The sequence below is a fragment of the Saccharomyces kudriavzevii genome (genome assembly GCF_947243775.1).
Source record: "Saccharomyces kudriavzevii IFO 1802 strain IFO1802 genome assembly, chromosome: 7".
Taxonomy (NCBI): Eukaryota; Fungi; Ascomycota; class Saccharomycetes; order Saccharomycetales; family Saccharomycetaceae; genus Saccharomyces; species Saccharomyces kudriavzevii.
Window position 1 is genome coordinate 971917 of NC_079278.1, and position 18221 is coordinate 990137.

Sequence of the window (18221 nt, forward strand, 5' to 3'; positions counted from 1 at the left end):
TGGAGCAGGCGGGATGTTGTTTACTTTACATTTACACCAGTCCAATCTTTGATTGTATCCCCCGTTTTTTCTACATCTTTTTCAAGCCATTTCTTTGCGTCACTGTAGTATTTTATAGACGCGTTACTTAACCTTTTGATTTCTCCCCATACATGATCTTGCCTCTGAACCAAGTTAGGAAAAGCGTTTTTTTCCAAATCATGGATAAGATCCATAGTGTTTTTGAAGGTGTTTGGCATTGCATATGCAAAACAACATGATCCCAATACAAAGGGCATGGTAGCACGAAGTAACCACGTCCTTTTTCTTGTCAAGACAGAACCTGCCATAAAGGCAACTAACGTAGAAGAAAGCCCTGGTATTAGATGCTCCTTTGGGTCTGTATGCAAGTTTCCGATGGTTGATGTAAAACTCTTTTCACGAGCATAATATTTCCCGACGACGTTGTCGACTTTTCTTGTTGTTTTATCCCATTTAACAGACAATTTCTGTCTTTTCTCGTTGAAAAATTTCTTCAGGTAATCGGGATCACGAACTGAAATGCCGTCTACGAGCTCATTCTGCCCGATATATCTCATTATCCTTTGCGATAGAACACCTTGCTTAGCATCCTTTTCATTAACAGTGGCCTCTTTAGCATCTGAGGAGGTTACTGTGACATTTTCTGGTGGAACAATCTTTTCTTCAACTGGGTCCAATTGACGATAAAAGTCTTTTTTCATGATGTCCCGTGCTATGTCCAATAAGCTTTCTTCTTTTCAAGTTACCTTTCAACACTTTAACCAATTATAGTGGCAGTTGGCCTTGAAAGCTAACAATTCCGGGCAAATTCATTCGCTTTCCATTAGATATAAAGGAATGATATACCATAAGGTTACCCGGAATGGTCATAGACTAAACAAGCAGTATAATAATACACCTCTGTGAAAGCGCCTGTCCTGTCCTCAACATCTTCTAACAATAGCACTTGAGTTGATTCTCTGGATGAACAGCCATTATAGCGGCATATTTAGAGACTTAAATCATAAGTTGAACGTCAGCTCATAAGATAAATGTCACTTGAATTAATGTATAAAAAATTGTTTATGTATGTGTTGTAGGAAGGGAGCCTGTGGATACTTATAAAACCCTGCCATGGATTGGTCATCACAATGACTAAATGCAATAAAAAAACTAAAAAACCGTGAAAGCCCTAAGAAGCTCTCTTCACATGATGGAAGAAAACATCAAGTAGGTGACTTCATCATCATCCATCATCTCTTGCAAGCTCTTGCCCTTTGTCATAGCTACCTTCTCATTCGCGCCAGAAACCGACGTTTTAGTTGTGTCCACGCCGTTAATTTTGTCTAAGCTATGTGCCGGCACTGTGTAACCTCTCCTCATGTAGGCGGTCGGTACCACAGCAGCCCCTACCAGCCCTAGCATTATGTACCTAAACTTCGGAGTCCTTACAACTCTTTGTGCCTCTGAATATATTCCTGAATCTAACTTCATCTCTGATTGTGCTTGTTGGATATTAGTGCGATAATTTCAACTGTTCTTAATAGTATTATAAGCTAGCTCTGCGAGAACGGGAGAAATTCGGCAATCCAATTTATATGAAGAGTTTCACGTCACGAAAGACCTTTAACGGTAATACCCCAATATTCCGCAATTCACGTCTTCTAGATTCGTGACTTACTAATACACAACCAGCCGAGATGATGTAAGGTTTCTTATCCCTTGTAAAGGGTACGTCTATTCAATCTCCCCTTTCGGTGCGGCTGACACAACTGGTACAGTAAAATTGCAATAGAACTATTAAAAGAAATAAAACATTATATCTTTATCAAATTTTATGTATAGAATAACGTTCTAAAGCCCCCTGCTGCGGGGTGGTCCTGATCATTTGTATGCTTTTTTTGGTTTGTCGTCTTTTCTCCTCGCTTTGTGTGTCAAATCAGCTCAACCAAACACTTTTTTGAAGATCGAACCAAACTTACTTTTTTTCTTTTTTCCATCCTTCTTAACTTGAAGTTCACTTGTTGAGGATGAGGAACTGCCTTTCTTGCTGTTGGCTGATTTGCTACTTTCGGCAGTTTTTGTCCTTGAAACGCGGCTGTGATGATGATGGTGATGATGGGACTTTCGTTGCCCTGAATGAGATGAAGTGGAGGATGTTCTAGGTGATAGGCCCGCAGATTTCGTTTTTCTCATCGGATGTGAGGTGAATTTTGATTTTGGATCTTCGTTGTCCCATTTCAGTGCAGTTTTGGCATGTGGCGTAGAGGCAGCGTCATTATTATAAATATCATCTACCATGGATTTTACTTTATAAATCCCGTTGTTGTTAAACTGTATTCTTGAACTGCGCTTGGAACTGCGCCGTGAACTTTTTGACTCAACGGGAGTTAATTTCCGGCCAGAGCTATCGTATTTCATGAGTGTGTTATCGTCCAATAGTACTTGTCTTGACGGCTTTGGCCTCACATATCCCATCTTGTCAAAAAATTCCATTTCTTGCTTTTTCTCGGGTGAAATTGGGAAATATTCATTTATGGAGGCTACTGACTCATCGCTATCGCTTTCATTATTATCCGAATCAACTACTTTATGTTTGGTGAAGGGGTTTTCTAAAGTTCTCTTGATCAGTTCACTTAACCATTGCGATCTTTCCTCTTTCTTTACTTTTGTCTTCAAATCGTCAACTCCTTCTTCCTTATCTTCACTGTCGGTTTTATCTGTTTTGGGTTTGATTAGAAGCTGTGGTTTGATGAATTCGAACGGGACGACAAATGCCGGCATGGCAAAGTGCTTCATTAAAAAGAATGGCAACTTAACTTTTCCATTTCTGAACTTGATTTGAATGTTGGCGCTGACAGTACTGATTATTTGTAAACTCGGTACATATAGAGAAGTCGCACAAATTATGGCAGATCTTGTTGAGTCCTCTTTCACCATCTCAATACTAATTCTAACGGTTTTGGTTGCCAGTCTTTTCGCATAGTAATTTAAAATGTTACAGCAAGTCTGCTTTGCCTCATTATGAATAGCTTCGATTCTCATGCCGATGGATAATGAACTTGATGTGTCAGGACTGGCAAGATTATGCGATGCCATGGTCATGCTTTCACTAGTATCACTGGTCATTCTTTCCAAGCGGTGTTTTCTTTTTTCCTTATAAGCCAAGGTATCAATTTTGGCTTCAAACTCAGGAATTGTGGTAATTATGACTAGGTGGTCACCATCTCTTGCTAAATTTTCAACATACCAATCTACTGATGACCAGGTATACCTTCTGCCCGATATATAGCATGAAACAACTCTTAAATCAACCTCGTCATTTTTCTCCTTACAATTAAGCTTGTCTTTTATCTTGGATACGTAACTCTCATAATGCGGGTGATCAATGGTCATTGAAATTGCATTATGAACAATTGTAGGTCTTGATGGGTAAATTGCTGCCAAAGGATCCGTTACATTTTCTGAATCTGTCTTTGATACGGTTGTGTCCATATAGACCGGAAGTTGCTCACTAAAATCAAATTGATCTATTTTAGTTTTGTTCGATCTCCCTTTGCTTATATAAAATTCTTCCAGCTTTGTTAATTCTTCATCTGTCATTCCAGCAAACGATTTGGATCTTTTCTTTGACTTCTCCGAATTTTCAGTTTCAGATAAATCCACCATCGATTTTGTTTCAATTCTATCCTCAACTTCATTAAGATTTGCAAATGCAGCTTGTGTATAACCCTTCCTCGATCCGGAATTTTTCTGGGTATTCCTTTCAGTCATTTTGGTCATTTTCCTCTCTACGTCAAAATCTAAGTCTCCGATATCAATATCTTCAATAGTCCCCTGTTCATCTGCGGCTTTTAAGGACCTTTTTAACACAGAGATTTTTGGGGGAGGAGGTAATCTCACTGAAGCTCTTCTTCTCGACCTGAACATCGGAGACTCACTCCTACTTCTTTCATTGCTGGGTGACCTAAGATAGCTTTTGGAAGGGTCATGCGCTGCAGGGGAAAACATCTGCGTATATAACTGAGGGACTCCAGGTGCTGTAAACGTTGGACTTTCTACTCGGGCCGGTGGAGAAGCTCCTTCGACTTCAGATGAATCCAGATTTTCATCACCAGTAAGTTCACTAGAACCTTGGCTACCGGTCAAACTGTTTCTGTAAACTGGATTAAATTGTGGAGGTATATGTAAGAAATGATTATTCAGCCCGACATGGTGGCTGTCATTTTTAATAATAGTAGCTTGATCATCAATTAAAGAAGGTGCCAAATCATCAAACGAAATATGTTTGGCAAATGTTTTTGCGGTTGACATTTCTTTTATTCCTGTTGCAACTCAGCAATTTCGTGCCAGAAATCAAGGCTTCTCCCTTTATCTACAGCGTGTCAATATCGAGCGTTTCTATATGGCTTTTATTCATTCTTCTGAATAGTCTCGATCTGTTAAGGGTCCTTTTTGGTTTTGTAGGTAAGCTCAGCCTAAAAAAAATCCCCCTAGAGAAATGAGTTCTTTACCCGGCGAGCAATAATAAACGCGGCTAGTAATTTTCACCCCGTCAAAAGTTTACCTAAATGACCGAGTGAGCCATCATATCATTCTCATCCTTCGATTTAAAATGTTTACAATGTTCCTTTAGATACCTACATGTCTATTTATACTTACGTATATACTTTCACTAGTGTGTAGCTGCATGTCATTGTGATTGTTGTGCTTGGAGGGTGTAAAGTCTTTTTTTCAGAGTTAGCAATTCTTCTTTAATGATATCTCTCTTTCCTTTAGAAATATACAGTTCCGCTTTCAGATTGTTCACTTTCATTCTGCGCAGAGTCTGTGAACTGCTGTGAATGATAGCACTTTGCTGTTCTTGTTTGGCGGGTTGCTCATTTTTGATTCTATTGATTTCTTCCCGTAAATTATCAGTACATTCACGATATTTCCTCAGCTCTGATCGTGATAAATCAATGGCCTTCTTGGTTAAGATCATAGATTTTGAACTTCTGTCAAGCATTTTTCTTAGCGCTTCCAGTTTATTGTCATTGGCCAGTAACTTGGTTTGCAGAACAGCCTTTTCATCATTTAGCTTTTGCGTTTCAAACTGCATCCCCTTCTTTGTACGCTTGATTTCGTGCATTTCATTGATAATGTTGTCCATCTTTTTCAGCGGTTCATCCTTTTCCACTCCATTCTTTCTCCCCTTCTGATGTGGTTGAACACTATTAGACTGTAATATTAAGAATTCTTCTAAATGACAAGATGAGTCTTTTAAAGATGTGAGAAGTTCGGAGTTCTGTTCTTGCATTTTTTTAACAAGTTTTTCATTTTGGTGGTTCAAAACTTCACATCTATTTTCAAAATTAATGACTTCCCTCTTAACAACGTTATCCTCAAAGCACGTTCTCAGTTTTGTATTCTGAATCGTTACTTGGTTATGAATTTCTTTTGCTTGAGAAATTTTTAGGTCTAATACTTTTTCTAAATCACTAACTCTAGATTTCAGAAAAGTCTTTTGAATTTCTAGATTTTTCAGTCTCGCCATTTGAAAACTGGAATCCCTTGAGGATTCTTTGATCACCATCAGTCTTTGGACTTCTTTCTCTAGTTCGGAGATATGTCTAGCAGTTTCAAGTTCCTTTTGTTGTGCTTCGAGATGTAGTGTTTGCATTTCCAAATTTAGATTGTCATATACACCTTTTGGAATTACACTGTCACTTGATGTGTTCTCAAGTAAAGCAGAGGTATATCCTTTTATATTTGCTGCGGGGCTCTGCAGAGCAGAATTTTTGATAGATTGTGTATCAGTTTCAGGTCTTCTGTTGATTGTTACAAATTTACCATTCATGGCCATATCAATTCTTAAAGGCTGGGGGGTTCTCGGCTCTATATCAGGTTGGTTTGGAAGCGCGTGATCATTCAAAGCATCGAATTCACTTCTGGCGGGTGCATCAATATCATTGGGACCTAAAGTTTTGGTATTGGGTAATCTCGGCGTAAGAATATTTATTATCTCTTGGCTTTCCGCCTCAACCGCATTAGAGATTGCAAATTTCCCAGAAGAGAAAGCTGAAGAATCATTTTCTATTAACAAAGCTTTGCTCATTATCCCTGGACATAGCTCATCTAAGTGCGATAAATCTAGAGTATATAACAAAGTTCCTTCACCTTGATCAGTTGCTGAAGTGTGAAGATTATCAGTACCTGAGTTAGCATAATCGAATTTATCACCACCCATTATAAGAATCTTCTCATTTTTCATTAACGTTAAAGAATGACCGGATCGTTCTCGGGGTATGCCCTCCTTGATATGGGGAAGTTTATACCATTTGAACGACAGCAGGTCTAAGAAATAAACATCATTGGAATATGCATTATGAGTATATTTGCCGCCAAAAACACACATTATATGTTTATATACCACACTCGCATGTTCCTGTACTGGCGGAGGTATTTCCCCTGTTGTTTCAATTTTAGACCAGTCGTTTTGTATCGGATCGTAACAGTATGTTTCATTGCTTACTGTTTTCGGAGTTTCCCCACCGAAGACCCATAATTTGTTACCATACGTTACCATTGTATGGTTTGCTAAAGGTGGAGGCACGGTGGTAGCCGGCTCTAAAAACTCCCAATGAGAGTTTCGCCTACGGAACGACGACAAATCAAACATGGCCAGATCGTTGAAATAAGTCTTATCTAGTTGCCCACCAAAAAGGTATAATTTGGTTTGCATGGGATTGTAAGCAATAATAGAAATTTTATGGCCATATCTTCCTAGCGGTCTTGACCCAATGGGCTGCGGTATAGTCCACTTATAAGAATTGACATTAAAAAGATAAATATCATCATCCAACAATTTATCCTCGTTTAGTTTGTGTGTATCGCCGCCAAATACTACGTACGCATTGCCACAAAGGGTAGAAGCATGTCCCACCCTGGGAGGAGGGGTATTTCGATCTATCTGAATTGCCTTGGGAGTAAAGCTCGTTCCATCTGCATTAGCGGTTATTTGCCAAACATCCCCATAAACTGATTGATTATAAAGTCCGCCAGTCACAAAAATTCTATTCTCGCTTGAAACAATAGGTGATGAAGAGTGACGATAACGGGGGAATGGAGAATCTTTCAATTTGATCCTATTCCATACGTATTTCTTTGCATTCTCGCGCTCTATTGGTGAAGGTAAAGTGGTCGACGCACCTGATATACTTCTTTGCTGATTCGGGGGTAATGCTGGTGTGACTATTCGAGTACTATTATCCATGAGAGGCATAGTTCTAGACGCAATTTGTATTTGACTTAAAGAGGGACCCGTATCAGAAGACACTTTCTTGGTCAGCTTGAAAGGTACCATACTGTTTAAGGGGTCACTTCATCCAGATCATTTTTTCTTTTTGAACTAGTCCTAAAATTCACGTGTGTACACTCTTAAATCAAGGAAAAACAAAAAAGACCACCAAAACTAGGACTTTAAACAAATTAGTATCTCAAAGACCCTTTCACAGGCTGATACCTTCTGGCGAAACTATTCGGATTTGTCGAAGTCTTTTTTCACAGCACCTCCCAAAGAAGAAAAAGTTCAAAAAAGCGTGTCATTTCGTGCAGCTTACATCAGCATGATCCATGTAAAAAGGCGTAGTAACTTTTAAACGAGGATGGATGGACTTGACAGCAGGTAGGCCTTGCATCTGCATGACCGGTACGTTGCCAGTTAGTGCAAAGAACGCGTGGGAGCGCACATACGCATTTAACATATGTGGTCTTGGCTATATGTATACATGTACCTATATACGCACTAGTTGCAAGAGGTACAATAGCGAATTTCACTATCAATTGTAAACGTCTTCATGACTTTGGTCTTTGACGGAAATGTGTTTGTTTCCAACTATTTCTCCACTGCTGCGGTGGAATAACTCGCTTGCGGAATTTCCACTTGCTTCCTTTCTTAAAGTCACATCGCCACTGCTGATCCCTCTCATCAGCTGTATGAACTTTGACTCAGATAGTTTTGAGTCGATAGAGGAAAGAGTAGAGGTGGAAGATACCGATGAAGGTGGCGTAGCACAGCATTCTACTATTTCTGTAGCAATCCTCTGCAACTCTAACTGGTCTTGGTCTTGCCACTTTTCTTCTTGTATTTTTGGCTCGTACCGCATTTCCTGAATTTCGCTCTCTAAATTTTGGAACTCCGCGTCGAGCTTGAATTCATCTGTTGAGTTGTTGCGGTTTCCTTGGAGATGTTGTCGAAGCGTGTTTCGTGGTTGGAAATTGCTTGTCGTTTTCCTGACGATAGAGCTAGCGATAGGATAATGATGCCCGCTCGAATTCTGACGCTGTTGTGATTCGAACTCAAAATACAACTTTTTATATTCTGAAGTAAACTCTAACGGATCATTGATATTCATTGATGAGAATTGCGGAACCCAATTGCTCGATTCCTCATAATTGTTCTTTTTACTGAAAGTTCTTGAAGAGGGTTGATTTTGAGACTTCACAGCAGCAATGCCCTTCAAACCTCCAGCGTGATGCAAAAAGGACGTTTCCACACATGAGTCGTTATTGATATAGTGTGCTTCAAATTCCCTATGGGTGAACCTGGTAGGTTTTGACGGTATCAAGGAATCGTTCTGTATGCGCTGTCCCTTTTGGATAACCTGTTCCACCGGGCTTGTACGGCAAGTACTCGGCATTATACGTAGTCGGGTTCCCTTCTCTATAATTCAGCGCTTGCTTCTCAACCTACAAATATTATACAGCCTCAACGCTGAGCACTTACACACCTTTAATATATATCCTCTTTCTTTCAAACGTTTGAGTCTTGGTCACCATGCCTCCAGAAATATTTAGTCATTCCATCTCCGGTTATCGCATTAGTTTTCATTTTTCCGGCGGAAAGATGAAAAACGAAAGAGGTCAACATCACCCAAGCTTAAAATTGTACCATTATGTCAGTAGCAATCATGTGACTATAAAACAGGGTTGTGCGCTTGACTGCCAATCCAAACTAGCCAGAGGATACTGATCTTCACAGCAATAGCGTAGATACCATCTTTGTCAACGATTGTCAGTGAAAAAGTCTCCGCTCGCGCTGAAACCTGAATAAAGTAGACAGCGTCAATGGCTTACCTAGGCCAACTTATTAATAGTGCCGCGTAAACCTTATCATATTTGAAGAGTATCTCTTGTAGAATAAAATTAAATATATTCATTGCTCATTGTTATGTGTATCATATCGTACAAAAATTATATAAAGAAATAATAACGAAAAGGAGTAAAACAAAGACAAATAGACAAAAATAGAGGGTAGGGAGAGAAAAAAAACAACAGGTACATAAAACAAAGCTTATGATAAAAAACAATTGTATAAAGAATAAAGTGCATGCTATTTTTATCTCTTTTTGCTTAACTTAAACTTTTCATTGCAATCATTCACTTGTTCTCGGTGGTTGAAGCGGCCACTTCAGCTCTCAACATTAATCTACCGGATAGAATGTCACCAATCTTGTTGTATTCAGCCCAGTGGACTTCATGACCCTTTCTTAATTCAACATTGGTTTCATTTTCCCATAGGTTGGCAATTGGCTTGAAGGAAACGTGAGAACCATTGACGCAGATAACAGCAGCAGAGTCATCTTCGTGTTCAACTGTAGGTACTTTTTCCCCGTGGGTATCGAACTTGAATCTCAAAACCTTAGCATCAGTGTTTGGAGAAGCTTCATTCTTCTTGTTCCATTTTTCAATGAACTTGATACATTTAACAGCAAATCTAGAAGCAGTAACACGATCCTTGGAAGATGGAACACCACCTTGTTGGACATGTCCAGGAATGGCGGTTCTAACACCGAACTTACCCTTGCTTGCTTCGGAAATGATGTCAGCAAGTAATTGTGTGCTATATACGCTAGAAGCTTGTTCATTTCTGACCAGTAGCTTACCATTTCTGTTTTCACCTTTATCGTGACGGAAGTTTTCTTGTAACAAAGTTATATCTTCTCTGATGGAAGCTAGATCGATCTTCTTTTCTGGAGTGTACACAGAAACAGCACCAGTAATCAAACCAGTGAAGGAAGCGATATAACCGGAGTGACCACCTTGGACTTCGCAAACGAATACTCTTCTTCTGGTGGCAGAAGCACTTTGTTTAATATCATCGGTGTAATTGACCAATGCGTTCAAACAGGTATCAACACCAAGTGAATACTCAGTACCTGGAACGTTGTTGGAAACAGTAGCTGGAATCAAACACATTGGGATGTTGAAGATTGGGTGTTGAGTCCTACCATCACGCAATTGCTTCAAAGATTTGAAACCTTCAAAACCACCAAGGATAATCAAACCATCTAGTTTATTCTTTTGGAAGTAGTAAGCGATAGTACCCAAGTCTTCTGAGGCAACAGATCTGTTGGTACCGATTTCGGAACCACCCAAGTTGTGCCAGTTTTCAACATCAATCCATGACAACTCCTTAACTTCACCGGTTTGAATCAACCCACTGAAACCGTTCATGATAGCGTAAGGTTTGTGCCCGTGAGACAAACAGTATAAAGTCGCGGCACGAGTAGCAGCATTCAAAGCAGCCGATGGAGCACCAACGTGGACAATACCGATATTCAATCTATCGGACACTGGTAGAAACTCGGAGCCATCATCTTTAACGGTAGTAGACAAGAAGTTCTCGTATAATTCAATAAATTCGGTATCTCTTAGAGAAATTGCTTTATCGAAATCTTTGTTTTCAATGGCAGTGGCGACAGATTTAGTCAACTTCACAGATTCAACCAATGGCATTCTAATAATTTTGTTCTCTAAGATACCAATTAATGGAGAAGGAGTTTCCGGAGTGAATTCTAGAACTGCCTTGACAGCATCAACACCTTGCAAAGTAGCCAACCATCTGTCATGAGCAACAGCGGTACCACCTCTTTGAACATGACCTAGAATGGTCACTTTGGTATCTAAACCTAAATCGACTAGGGCGTCTTTAACGTCATTTGCCGTAACGGGGTTCAATAGATCATCCAAAGCACCTTCAGCGACAATGATGGTGTTGTTTCTTCTGCCCTTGCTTCTATGTCTTTGACAAACCTCTTTCAATTCGTCTTGCCATTTGCCGTGAGGGACAGCTCTTTCTGGAATGAAAATATAATCAGCACCAGTGGCAATACCAGCCATCAAGGCCAACCAACCACAATGTCTACCCATAACTTCGACAACGAAGGCACGAGAATGAGACTTAGCAGTAGCATCGATATAGTCAACCATTTCACAGATTCTTTCCAGAGCAGAGTAAGCACCAATGGTGGAGTCAGTACCAGACATATCATTATCAATAGAACCAACAAGACCAACGATGGACAAATTCTTGAATGGAGCAACCTCTTCTTTAGTGAATCTACCTTCAGCAACCAATTCTTCGACCAAGGATGGCCATTCGTGTCTGAAAAGATCAGCACCAGTCAGAGAACCGTCACCACCACAGACAATCAAAGCATCGATACCTTGAGAAATCAAATTGCCTGCGGCTTGTCTACGACCCTCACGCTTCTTGAATTCCATAGAACGAGCAGTACCAATCAAAGTACCACCTTCACTCAACCAACCTCTGACGTCTTCCCAGGCCATTTTTTTTAAGTATTTACCGCCTCTTAGTAGACCTTCGTAACCTTCGTAAACGGCAAAGACATCACAACCAAAGTGTATACCTGTACGAACAACAGCACGAACAGCAGCATTCATACCAGGAGAATCACCACCGGAAGTCATGACGGCAATTTTCTTCTTCTTTTGAGAAGAGCCTAATGTTTGTCTCAATAAGTCAGAAGCATCGGAAGAAGCTCTAGAAATGATCTCATCCTCAGAGGTGGCATCCAAGAAAGTGTCTTTGGAAGTTGGAGCAGAATCGGTGGCGTTAGCTAAGCCTGAGAAAGTGATGTTGTTGCCCATTGGATCTTTCAAGAATACTAAGGTATCGGATAACTTTTCGGCTTGTTTTGGGAATTGTTCGACGATCTTGTTTAAATCAGTAGAGAAATAAGTAATTGTGGCAGTTTCATTGGTATCGAAAGTCTCATCAATTGGGGCAGACATAACTAAACGAATCTTCAACAAAGCACCTTGACTTTGAGCCTTATTGGTTGCTTCTTGTTGTGGTATACGGAAACCAGAAGCATCCACTTCACTCAATTTAAAAGATTCTAACCAAACTTCTCTCAAAGAATCTTGAGAAGTCCCTGAAGATAATAAGCTATTTTCACCATGTTTGAATTTATTGAAATCTTTGACGGTGGCAAACCCTAAAGTATGGTAGAAGTGAATAGTTTTCTTGAATAGAGCTTCATCATTGGTGATGATAGATCTGAATGCAACACCGTAGCAAGAATCTTGAGATAGCATCTTTGATAATGGTTTGTTTTCAGATTATTTTTTATAGAAAGGCTTTCCCAAATATAGCTAAAGTAAACTTAGTTTTTTGGTATCTGTTCGAAATAAAAGATGGAAAAAAATTTTCTCCCTATATGTTATTCTAATTTCAAATTTGTATATCGTTTGTTTACTAGGCGAGACTTGAGTAGACGACAATCCAAATAGAATAACAGACTTTATTGATAGAAAGCAATAATATCCTTTAAATTGTTGAGAGCAAAAGAAAGTAATGAGCTAAGGGAAAAATAATAACAAAATTGAACAAGAAGATACTAAAAAAAGCTCCTTTATTAAGACCAGAAGAATTTAATACTCAAGATGAAATTAAACAAAATAAAAACAAAAGAAGGAAAAAAAAAATTGTAATTATTTATTTAAAAATACATGTTGATGACGACAATGGAAAAAAACCGATTTCACTTCCTCATCCTTATATTTTTCAAACGTTGATGCAAGTCGATCTCAAATCGGATAACGCTGCCAATTGGGAAATTCCGCAATTCCGCAAGGAAAAAAAACAAACGTGAAAACGTGATTGCATTTTTTACAGGATCCAAAAAGACATCTCCAGCAAACTAAAAAGGATGGCGGTAACCTCACTGATTAAGCATCCACGGTGCAGCAAGTTGTGCGTTTGAACACTGGAAGTGAGTGGCCTTGATAATAGTAGATGCTTTGTTAAAACTGTACTTGCTTACCTACGATGCCTCTCATTTAATGAGATATTAATTTCTTTTTTACTTGCCACCATCCGAGCATAGCGCTGAAGAGAAAGATTCAAAGAAAACTGAGATTCAATTTAGTGGAAGCTAGCACGACACGTGCGGTGTGCGGATTGAGGAATCCCCGAAATGCAGGACCATCTTTTTCAGCGAAAGGTATGTAAACCACAGTTGACAATATGCGCCTTGGCGATTTCAGGATAGGATTTGACAGATGGCTTAGGTACAGTTAGTTAAATTTACGTGTACGGAAGATGGTGTCATAAAATATAAAGGGTTAGACGGAATTACGTAAAAATCGAGTTTATAATATGCAAGGGAGCCCCGTTGGGAACAAAAAACTCCAGTATCTATCCTTCGCTATATATCTATTAAGTTCGAATTTTCTTGTTGATGCTGTTGTTGTTGCTGTTGATTAATAGGGACAAACGTAGTGGGAACCATGACATACCCAGTCTGTTGGCCTTGCATGACTTGTTGTTGCGGTTGCATTCCAGTGGAGGCATACTCAACCGGCGGACCAGTCATGTATGCACCCCCCGGTGATGTTATCATGTTTTGTGCTTGAAATGGGTTGCCTGTTTGGCTTTGAGCAAGAATTGGTGTAGTTTGTGCTTGCTGTAAAGTAAATGGGTTTGGAGACGCTTGTAGTTGCTGTTGTTGTTGGTCTCTGGCAATATTCTCCAATGAAAATGGATTTTTAGATCCTGTCTTCGTTGGTTCTAAAGTGTTCATCGTCATTGGGTGACTATCGACAGCTGTATAACTGCTAAATCCCAAATCGCTAATATTTGGAGTGTATTGAAGGTTAGAAGCGTATATCCCAGTCTGTTGACCATTCAAGTTCGAATTTATTGGTATTTCAGCTTGTTGTGGCATCACATATGCGGACGTCCCTTGCAAAGGCTGTTGCTGTTGTTGCGTCAAGAATGGGTTACCGGTCTGCTGAGGAATTTGAGAGGCCACCTGAGGTTGAGCAGGCTCGAATGTGAAGGTGTCACTATTTAGATTCTGTTGTTGTGAGCCAAACGGATTATAAGCATCTTGCGGGACTGTTGGAGAAATAAGCAGCTGTTGGTTTTGAAGTTGTTGCTCTAGCAGCCTTTTTTGTTCCCTAATCTGTTCCAGTTTCTGCTGCGCTATAGATCTGTTGTTGTTGTTGTTGTTGTTGTTGTCGTTGTCGTGATTACTGGTGGAGCTAATAGCTGTAGATGGTTTTCTATCTTGTTGTTGTTCGTGAGGTTCGCTTCTTTGTCTTTTCGTTTCTTCCCTTAAGTGGTCTTCGAGAGAATTGATTAACTTTGTGGTAATATGCTTTATCACAGGGATTTTCAAGCCAACGGTTTTACCTATTTTTAGGTATCTAACCACATATTCCGTCATATCGACGAAATCCCTGTAAAGATCCAGCGTTCTCTTTGCGTGCTCGACGGACAGTTCGAAAAACGATTCCAACAGAGTAATGATACCTTCATTAAGGGCATTGTATAGGCCTAGTAAATCTTGCACCAGCAATTGAAACGCATATAATAACAAATGATTTTCTAGATCTGAAACAGAGTATTTGTTTCTTATCAAAGCATTAATTTGGATTTCTAATGACTCGACGTGATCTAACTCTTCATCCATTGAAAGCTGATTTTTGCTTCCCAGTTTTAGCGAAGAGTAGTTGTCTCGTAGGTGGTCCATTCCTAGCCTGCCGTACTCCTCACAACGGGCTTTCAAGTACTCATCATACCTCTGCAACGCCTTCATATCATTGGAGGACCACTTAGAAGTGTGCGAAATTTTTCTCAACTGGAAGACCTCCAAATTATGAGAATAATGCCTTAAAGTGACATCTCTTTCACCCTGTTGTATCATCAGATGCAGCACAATCAGTGCCTTATAGACAATGGTCCACGCCGTATCAGACAGTCTTGTATCCAGGGCATGGGTAATCTCTTGTAATCCTCGCGCGTTCGAAGTCCCTGATAGAATAGGATCCACGTATTTTTGCTTAGGAGGGGCCATTTTTATCTTGGTCGCCCCTTTAACCAACTTGGCGTATAATGAAGACATGATTGGTCTATGTACCTAATATAGGGGTAGCGGAAGCGGTCACACCTTTTGCTTGGCACTGCTGCTGTCTTATGTTTCAGTAAAGGCAGCAAATGAAACACTGTCGCAACAGATCTTTTTTTTTTTCTTCTGCCTTGAACACCAAAGTAGGAAGTCTTATTAGCAAGATTCAGAAATCAACTTTTACCTCGAATATGAACAAGAAACTTTTCCTACGCAGCTACAAAACTAATCTTCCCCTCTGCCAAAGCAAAATCAAAACAAGGCCATTCTGGGAAAAAACTGAAAAATTAGAAAGTGAAAAAAACAAATTAGTTACCCCGCAATCATGCCTTCCGGGTAAACATATCCAGTCCCTTCTTTTCTTCTTGTGGTATCGTTACCCGGTTGTAACCCCTCATCTTGGAGAAACCCCGCTTTTATTTATCCCACCAATCGGCTATTGCGGCTTTGCGTCATTCCGTGGCGGGCCAAGCTGAGCCGCTCCTTGCTTTGGTCACGCAAAGGCGAAAGGCTAAAACAAGCACGTATACATGCAAAAATAAGTATAGGCTTAAAATCTATAAGCTGATATATATATGCGGCTACGTGGGTGCTCTTCTTCAAACAACACAAATTTCTATTGGAGAAACCGCTTATAATACAGAAAAAGATAATTTCTATATAAAAAAAGAGGTCCTCAAGACTACGCTCACACAAAAATACACAAACACACAAACACACAAACCTACACTATAATGTCAGCATCAGCTTTTAATTTTGCCTTCAGAAGATTTTGGAACAGTGAAACGGGGCCTAGGACAGTCCATTTTTGGGCACCCACTTTAAAGTGGGGGTTAGTCTTTGCAGGGCTAAACGATATTAAGAGACCTGTGGAGAAAGTATCTGGGGCTCAGAATCTATCTTTATTAGCCACAGCATTAATTTGGACACGTTGGTCATTTGTCATCAAGCCCAAGAACTACTTGCTGGCTTCCGTGAATTTCTTCTTAGGTTGTACTGCCGGGTACCATCTAACGAGAATTGCTAACTTCAGAATACGGAACGGGGACTCATTGAAACAGGTTATTCACTACATAATAAAAGGGGAGACCCCTGAGGCCGTTGCAGCCAGGAACTCCGCATCTGCTACAATGAATAAAGGTGTGATTGGTGCTAATTCGTCAATAGCGCATTAACTGAGTATGGTATAACTTTACCTCAATTTCGCATATCCCCTTTTAATGAATTTTATGACCTTTTATAAACCCCATTTTATAGTTTAACCTTACAAAAATTACAACAAAAGGTAAAATTATAAAGAAAATCAAGAATAAGAAATACTTCTGAAGTATATATTTTAGCTTTATTGATAGTAAATATATATATTTTTATTGTTATCTTCCTTTTCCTCGAAGACCTCAGCTTTGTGTCAATTCCACGACCTTTTTAGCGGCCGGATCTAGTTCATCGAACGAATAAATCTTTACCCCTGATTTCTTGATGATGTCACGACCCTCCTCCACTTTGGTACCTTGTAGACGTGCCACAATAGGGACTCTAACTTCTAATTCCCTGGCAGCTTCCACCAGTCCCAAGGCAACGTAATCGCATCTGACAATACCACCAAAAATATTGACGAAAATTGCGTCCACGTTCTTGTTGGACAAGATCAGTTCGAAACCTTGCTTAATAGTCTCAGGCGTGGCCCCACCACCGCAATCCAAAAAGTTTGCGGGATCTCCCCCATTCAACTTGATAACATCCATTGTGGCCATAGCTAAGCCGGCACCATTCACCAAACATCCAATGTTACCCTTCAACTTAACAAAATTCAAGTCATACTTCTTTGCCTTGACCTCATCGGGGTCCTCTTGCGATAGGTCTCTCCAGGAATATATTTTTTCCTGTCTGAATGATGCGTTATCATCAAACCCGAATTTGGCGTCTGTGCACATGACTTGGTGTGTTGGGTCGTGTTCAATCTCGCTTAAAGGATTGATCTCCACTTGAGTAGCATCTTTTTCCATGAATATCTTGTACAAATTGGACACAGTTTTTGCCGCTTCATCTTGTGCGTCAGAACTGAAGCCAAGACTTCTGGCGACATCCTTGGCCATTTCTGGACTCAGCCCTCTTGATGTTTCAATGGAAAACTTCTTTATGGCATCCGGGGTTTTTTCAGCCACTTCTTCAATATTCATACCACCTTGACTAGATGCAATGATCATCGGTTTTTTAGTTTGTCTATCCATCAAAATAGACAGATAAGCTTCATGCTTGGTATCTACCCTTTTCACTACATAAACCGCAGATACCGGTTTCCCGGCTACCCCCGTTTGTTTGGTGATCAGATTATGATTCAGCATTTCCTTTGCAATATCTTCCGCTTGTTGAGGGCTTTCAATCATGTGAACGCCGCTCTTGTATCCGGTGTCAAAGTGGCCCTTACCTCTACCTCCAGTCAATGCCTGTGCCTTAATGACCAATTTGTTGGTGTTTAACTTCTTGGCTGCTTCGAATGCCTCTTCAGGGGTGAATGCCGGAAACCCTTCTGGAGTACCAATATCATATTCTCTCAAAAGCTGAGCAGACCTATATTCGTGAATAGACAGATGTCTTCTTGTCTGTAAGGCAGTTTGTGCGCTTAGTTTGTTCAGTTGTCCACATTTCGAAATTAGGGATAAGGATTTTCTTGAAAGCATCATGTTCTGCTTATGCTTCAGTATTATTCTCAATTGCACTGTCTCGATCCAATTGCTATAATCTGCCTCAAAATCAACCTTAAAACAGTTGAAAGAACGATCTTCACTTATGATGCTTCTTCGAGAAATAACTTCGAAATACTGATAAGAAGAACGCCGATCTTATATAAAAACCTCAAAGACGTTGGGTTTGCTACGCGGCATCTGAAAGGCCAACGAACTTTTAGAGTGTTCGCTCCGCCGCTGCGGGGAAAAGCCGAGAATTTCCGATACATTTATAATCGACACAAGTTGGGGCAAGAATGAGCAGAATATGAATTATTGTCTACTTGTTGTAGAT

General features: G+C 40.0%; 9 protein-coding genes across 9 annotated transcripts; 1 reads left to right on the top strand and 8 right to left on the bottom strand.

The window, feature by feature from the left end:
- Positions 1 to 20: 20 nt before the first annotated feature.
- Positions 21 to 722, bottom strand: MIC26 (Mic26p; the record flags this gene model as incomplete). Its single annotated transcript, XM_056228257.1, has 1 exon — positions 21 to 722. One exon carries the CDS (start codon positions 720 to 722, stop codon positions 21 to 23), a length of 702 nt encoding a protein of 233 aa, XP_056087997.1.
- Positions 723 to 1206: 484 nt separating this feature from the next.
- On the bottom strand, positions 1207 to 1494 carry SPG1 (Spg1p; the record flags this gene model as incomplete). The annotated part of the gene is made up of 1 exon (XM_056228258.1): positions 1207 to 1494. The coding sequence occupies one exon, from the start codon at positions 1492 to 1494 to the stop codon at positions 1207 to 1209; it is 288 nt and encodes a 95-aa protein (XP_056087998.1).
- Positions 1495 to 1944: 450 nt separating this feature from the next.
- Positions 1945 to 4314, bottom strand: SKDI07G4860 (uncharacterized protein; the record flags this gene model as incomplete). Its single annotated transcript, XM_056228260.1, has 1 exon — positions 1945 to 4314. One exon carries the CDS (start codon positions 4312 to 4314, stop codon positions 1945 to 1947), a length of 2370 nt encoding a protein of 789 aa, XP_056087999.1.
- A 379-nt stretch (positions 4315 to 4693) lies between these two features.
- KEL2 (Kel2p) lies at positions 4694 to 7345 on the bottom strand (the record flags this gene model as incomplete). The annotated part of the gene is made up of 1 exon (XM_056228261.1): positions 4694 to 7345. One exon carries the CDS (start codon positions 7343 to 7345, stop codon positions 4694 to 4696), a length of 2652 nt encoding a protein of 883 aa, XP_056088000.1.
- Positions 7346 to 7820: 475 nt separating this feature from the next.
- Positions 7821 to 8681, bottom strand: PEX21 (Pex21p; the record flags this gene model as incomplete). Its single annotated transcript, XM_056228262.1, has 1 exon — positions 7821 to 8681. The coding sequence occupies one exon, from the start codon at positions 8679 to 8681 to the stop codon at positions 7821 to 7823; it is 861 nt and encodes a 286-aa protein (XP_056088001.1).
- Positions 8682 to 9420: 739 nt separating this feature from the next.
- Positions 9421 to 12384, bottom strand: PFK1 (6-phosphofructokinase subunit alpha; the record flags this gene model as incomplete). Its single annotated transcript, XM_056228263.1, has 1 exon — positions 9421 to 12384. One exon carries the CDS (start codon positions 12382 to 12384, stop codon positions 9421 to 9423), a length of 2964 nt encoding a protein of 987 aa, XP_056088002.1.
- Positions 12385 to 13496: 1112 nt separating this feature from the next.
- YAP1802 (Yap1802p) lies at positions 13497 to 15197 on the bottom strand (the record flags this gene model as incomplete). Its single annotated transcript, XM_056228264.1, has 1 exon — positions 13497 to 15197. The coding sequence occupies one exon, from the start codon at positions 15195 to 15197 to the stop codon at positions 13497 to 13499; it is 1701 nt and encodes a 566-aa protein (XP_056088003.1).
- Positions 15198 to 15934: 737 nt separating this feature from the next.
- On the top strand, positions 15935 to 16375 carry MPC3 (mitochondrial pyruvate carrier; the record flags this gene model as incomplete). Its single annotated transcript, XM_056228265.1, has 1 exon — positions 15935 to 16375. One exon carries the CDS (start codon positions 15935 to 15937, stop codon positions 16373 to 16375), a length of 441 nt encoding a protein of 146 aa, XP_056088004.1.
- A 222-nt stretch (positions 16376 to 16597) lies between these two features.
- On the bottom strand, positions 16598 to 17881 carry LSC2 (succinate--CoA ligase (GDP-forming) subunit beta; the record flags this gene model as incomplete). The annotated part of the gene is made up of 1 exon (XM_056228266.1): positions 16598 to 17881. One exon carries the CDS (start codon positions 17879 to 17881, stop codon positions 16598 to 16600), a length of 1284 nt encoding a protein of 427 aa, XP_056088005.1.
- Between the last annotated feature and the right edge of the window lie 340 nt (positions 17882 to 18221).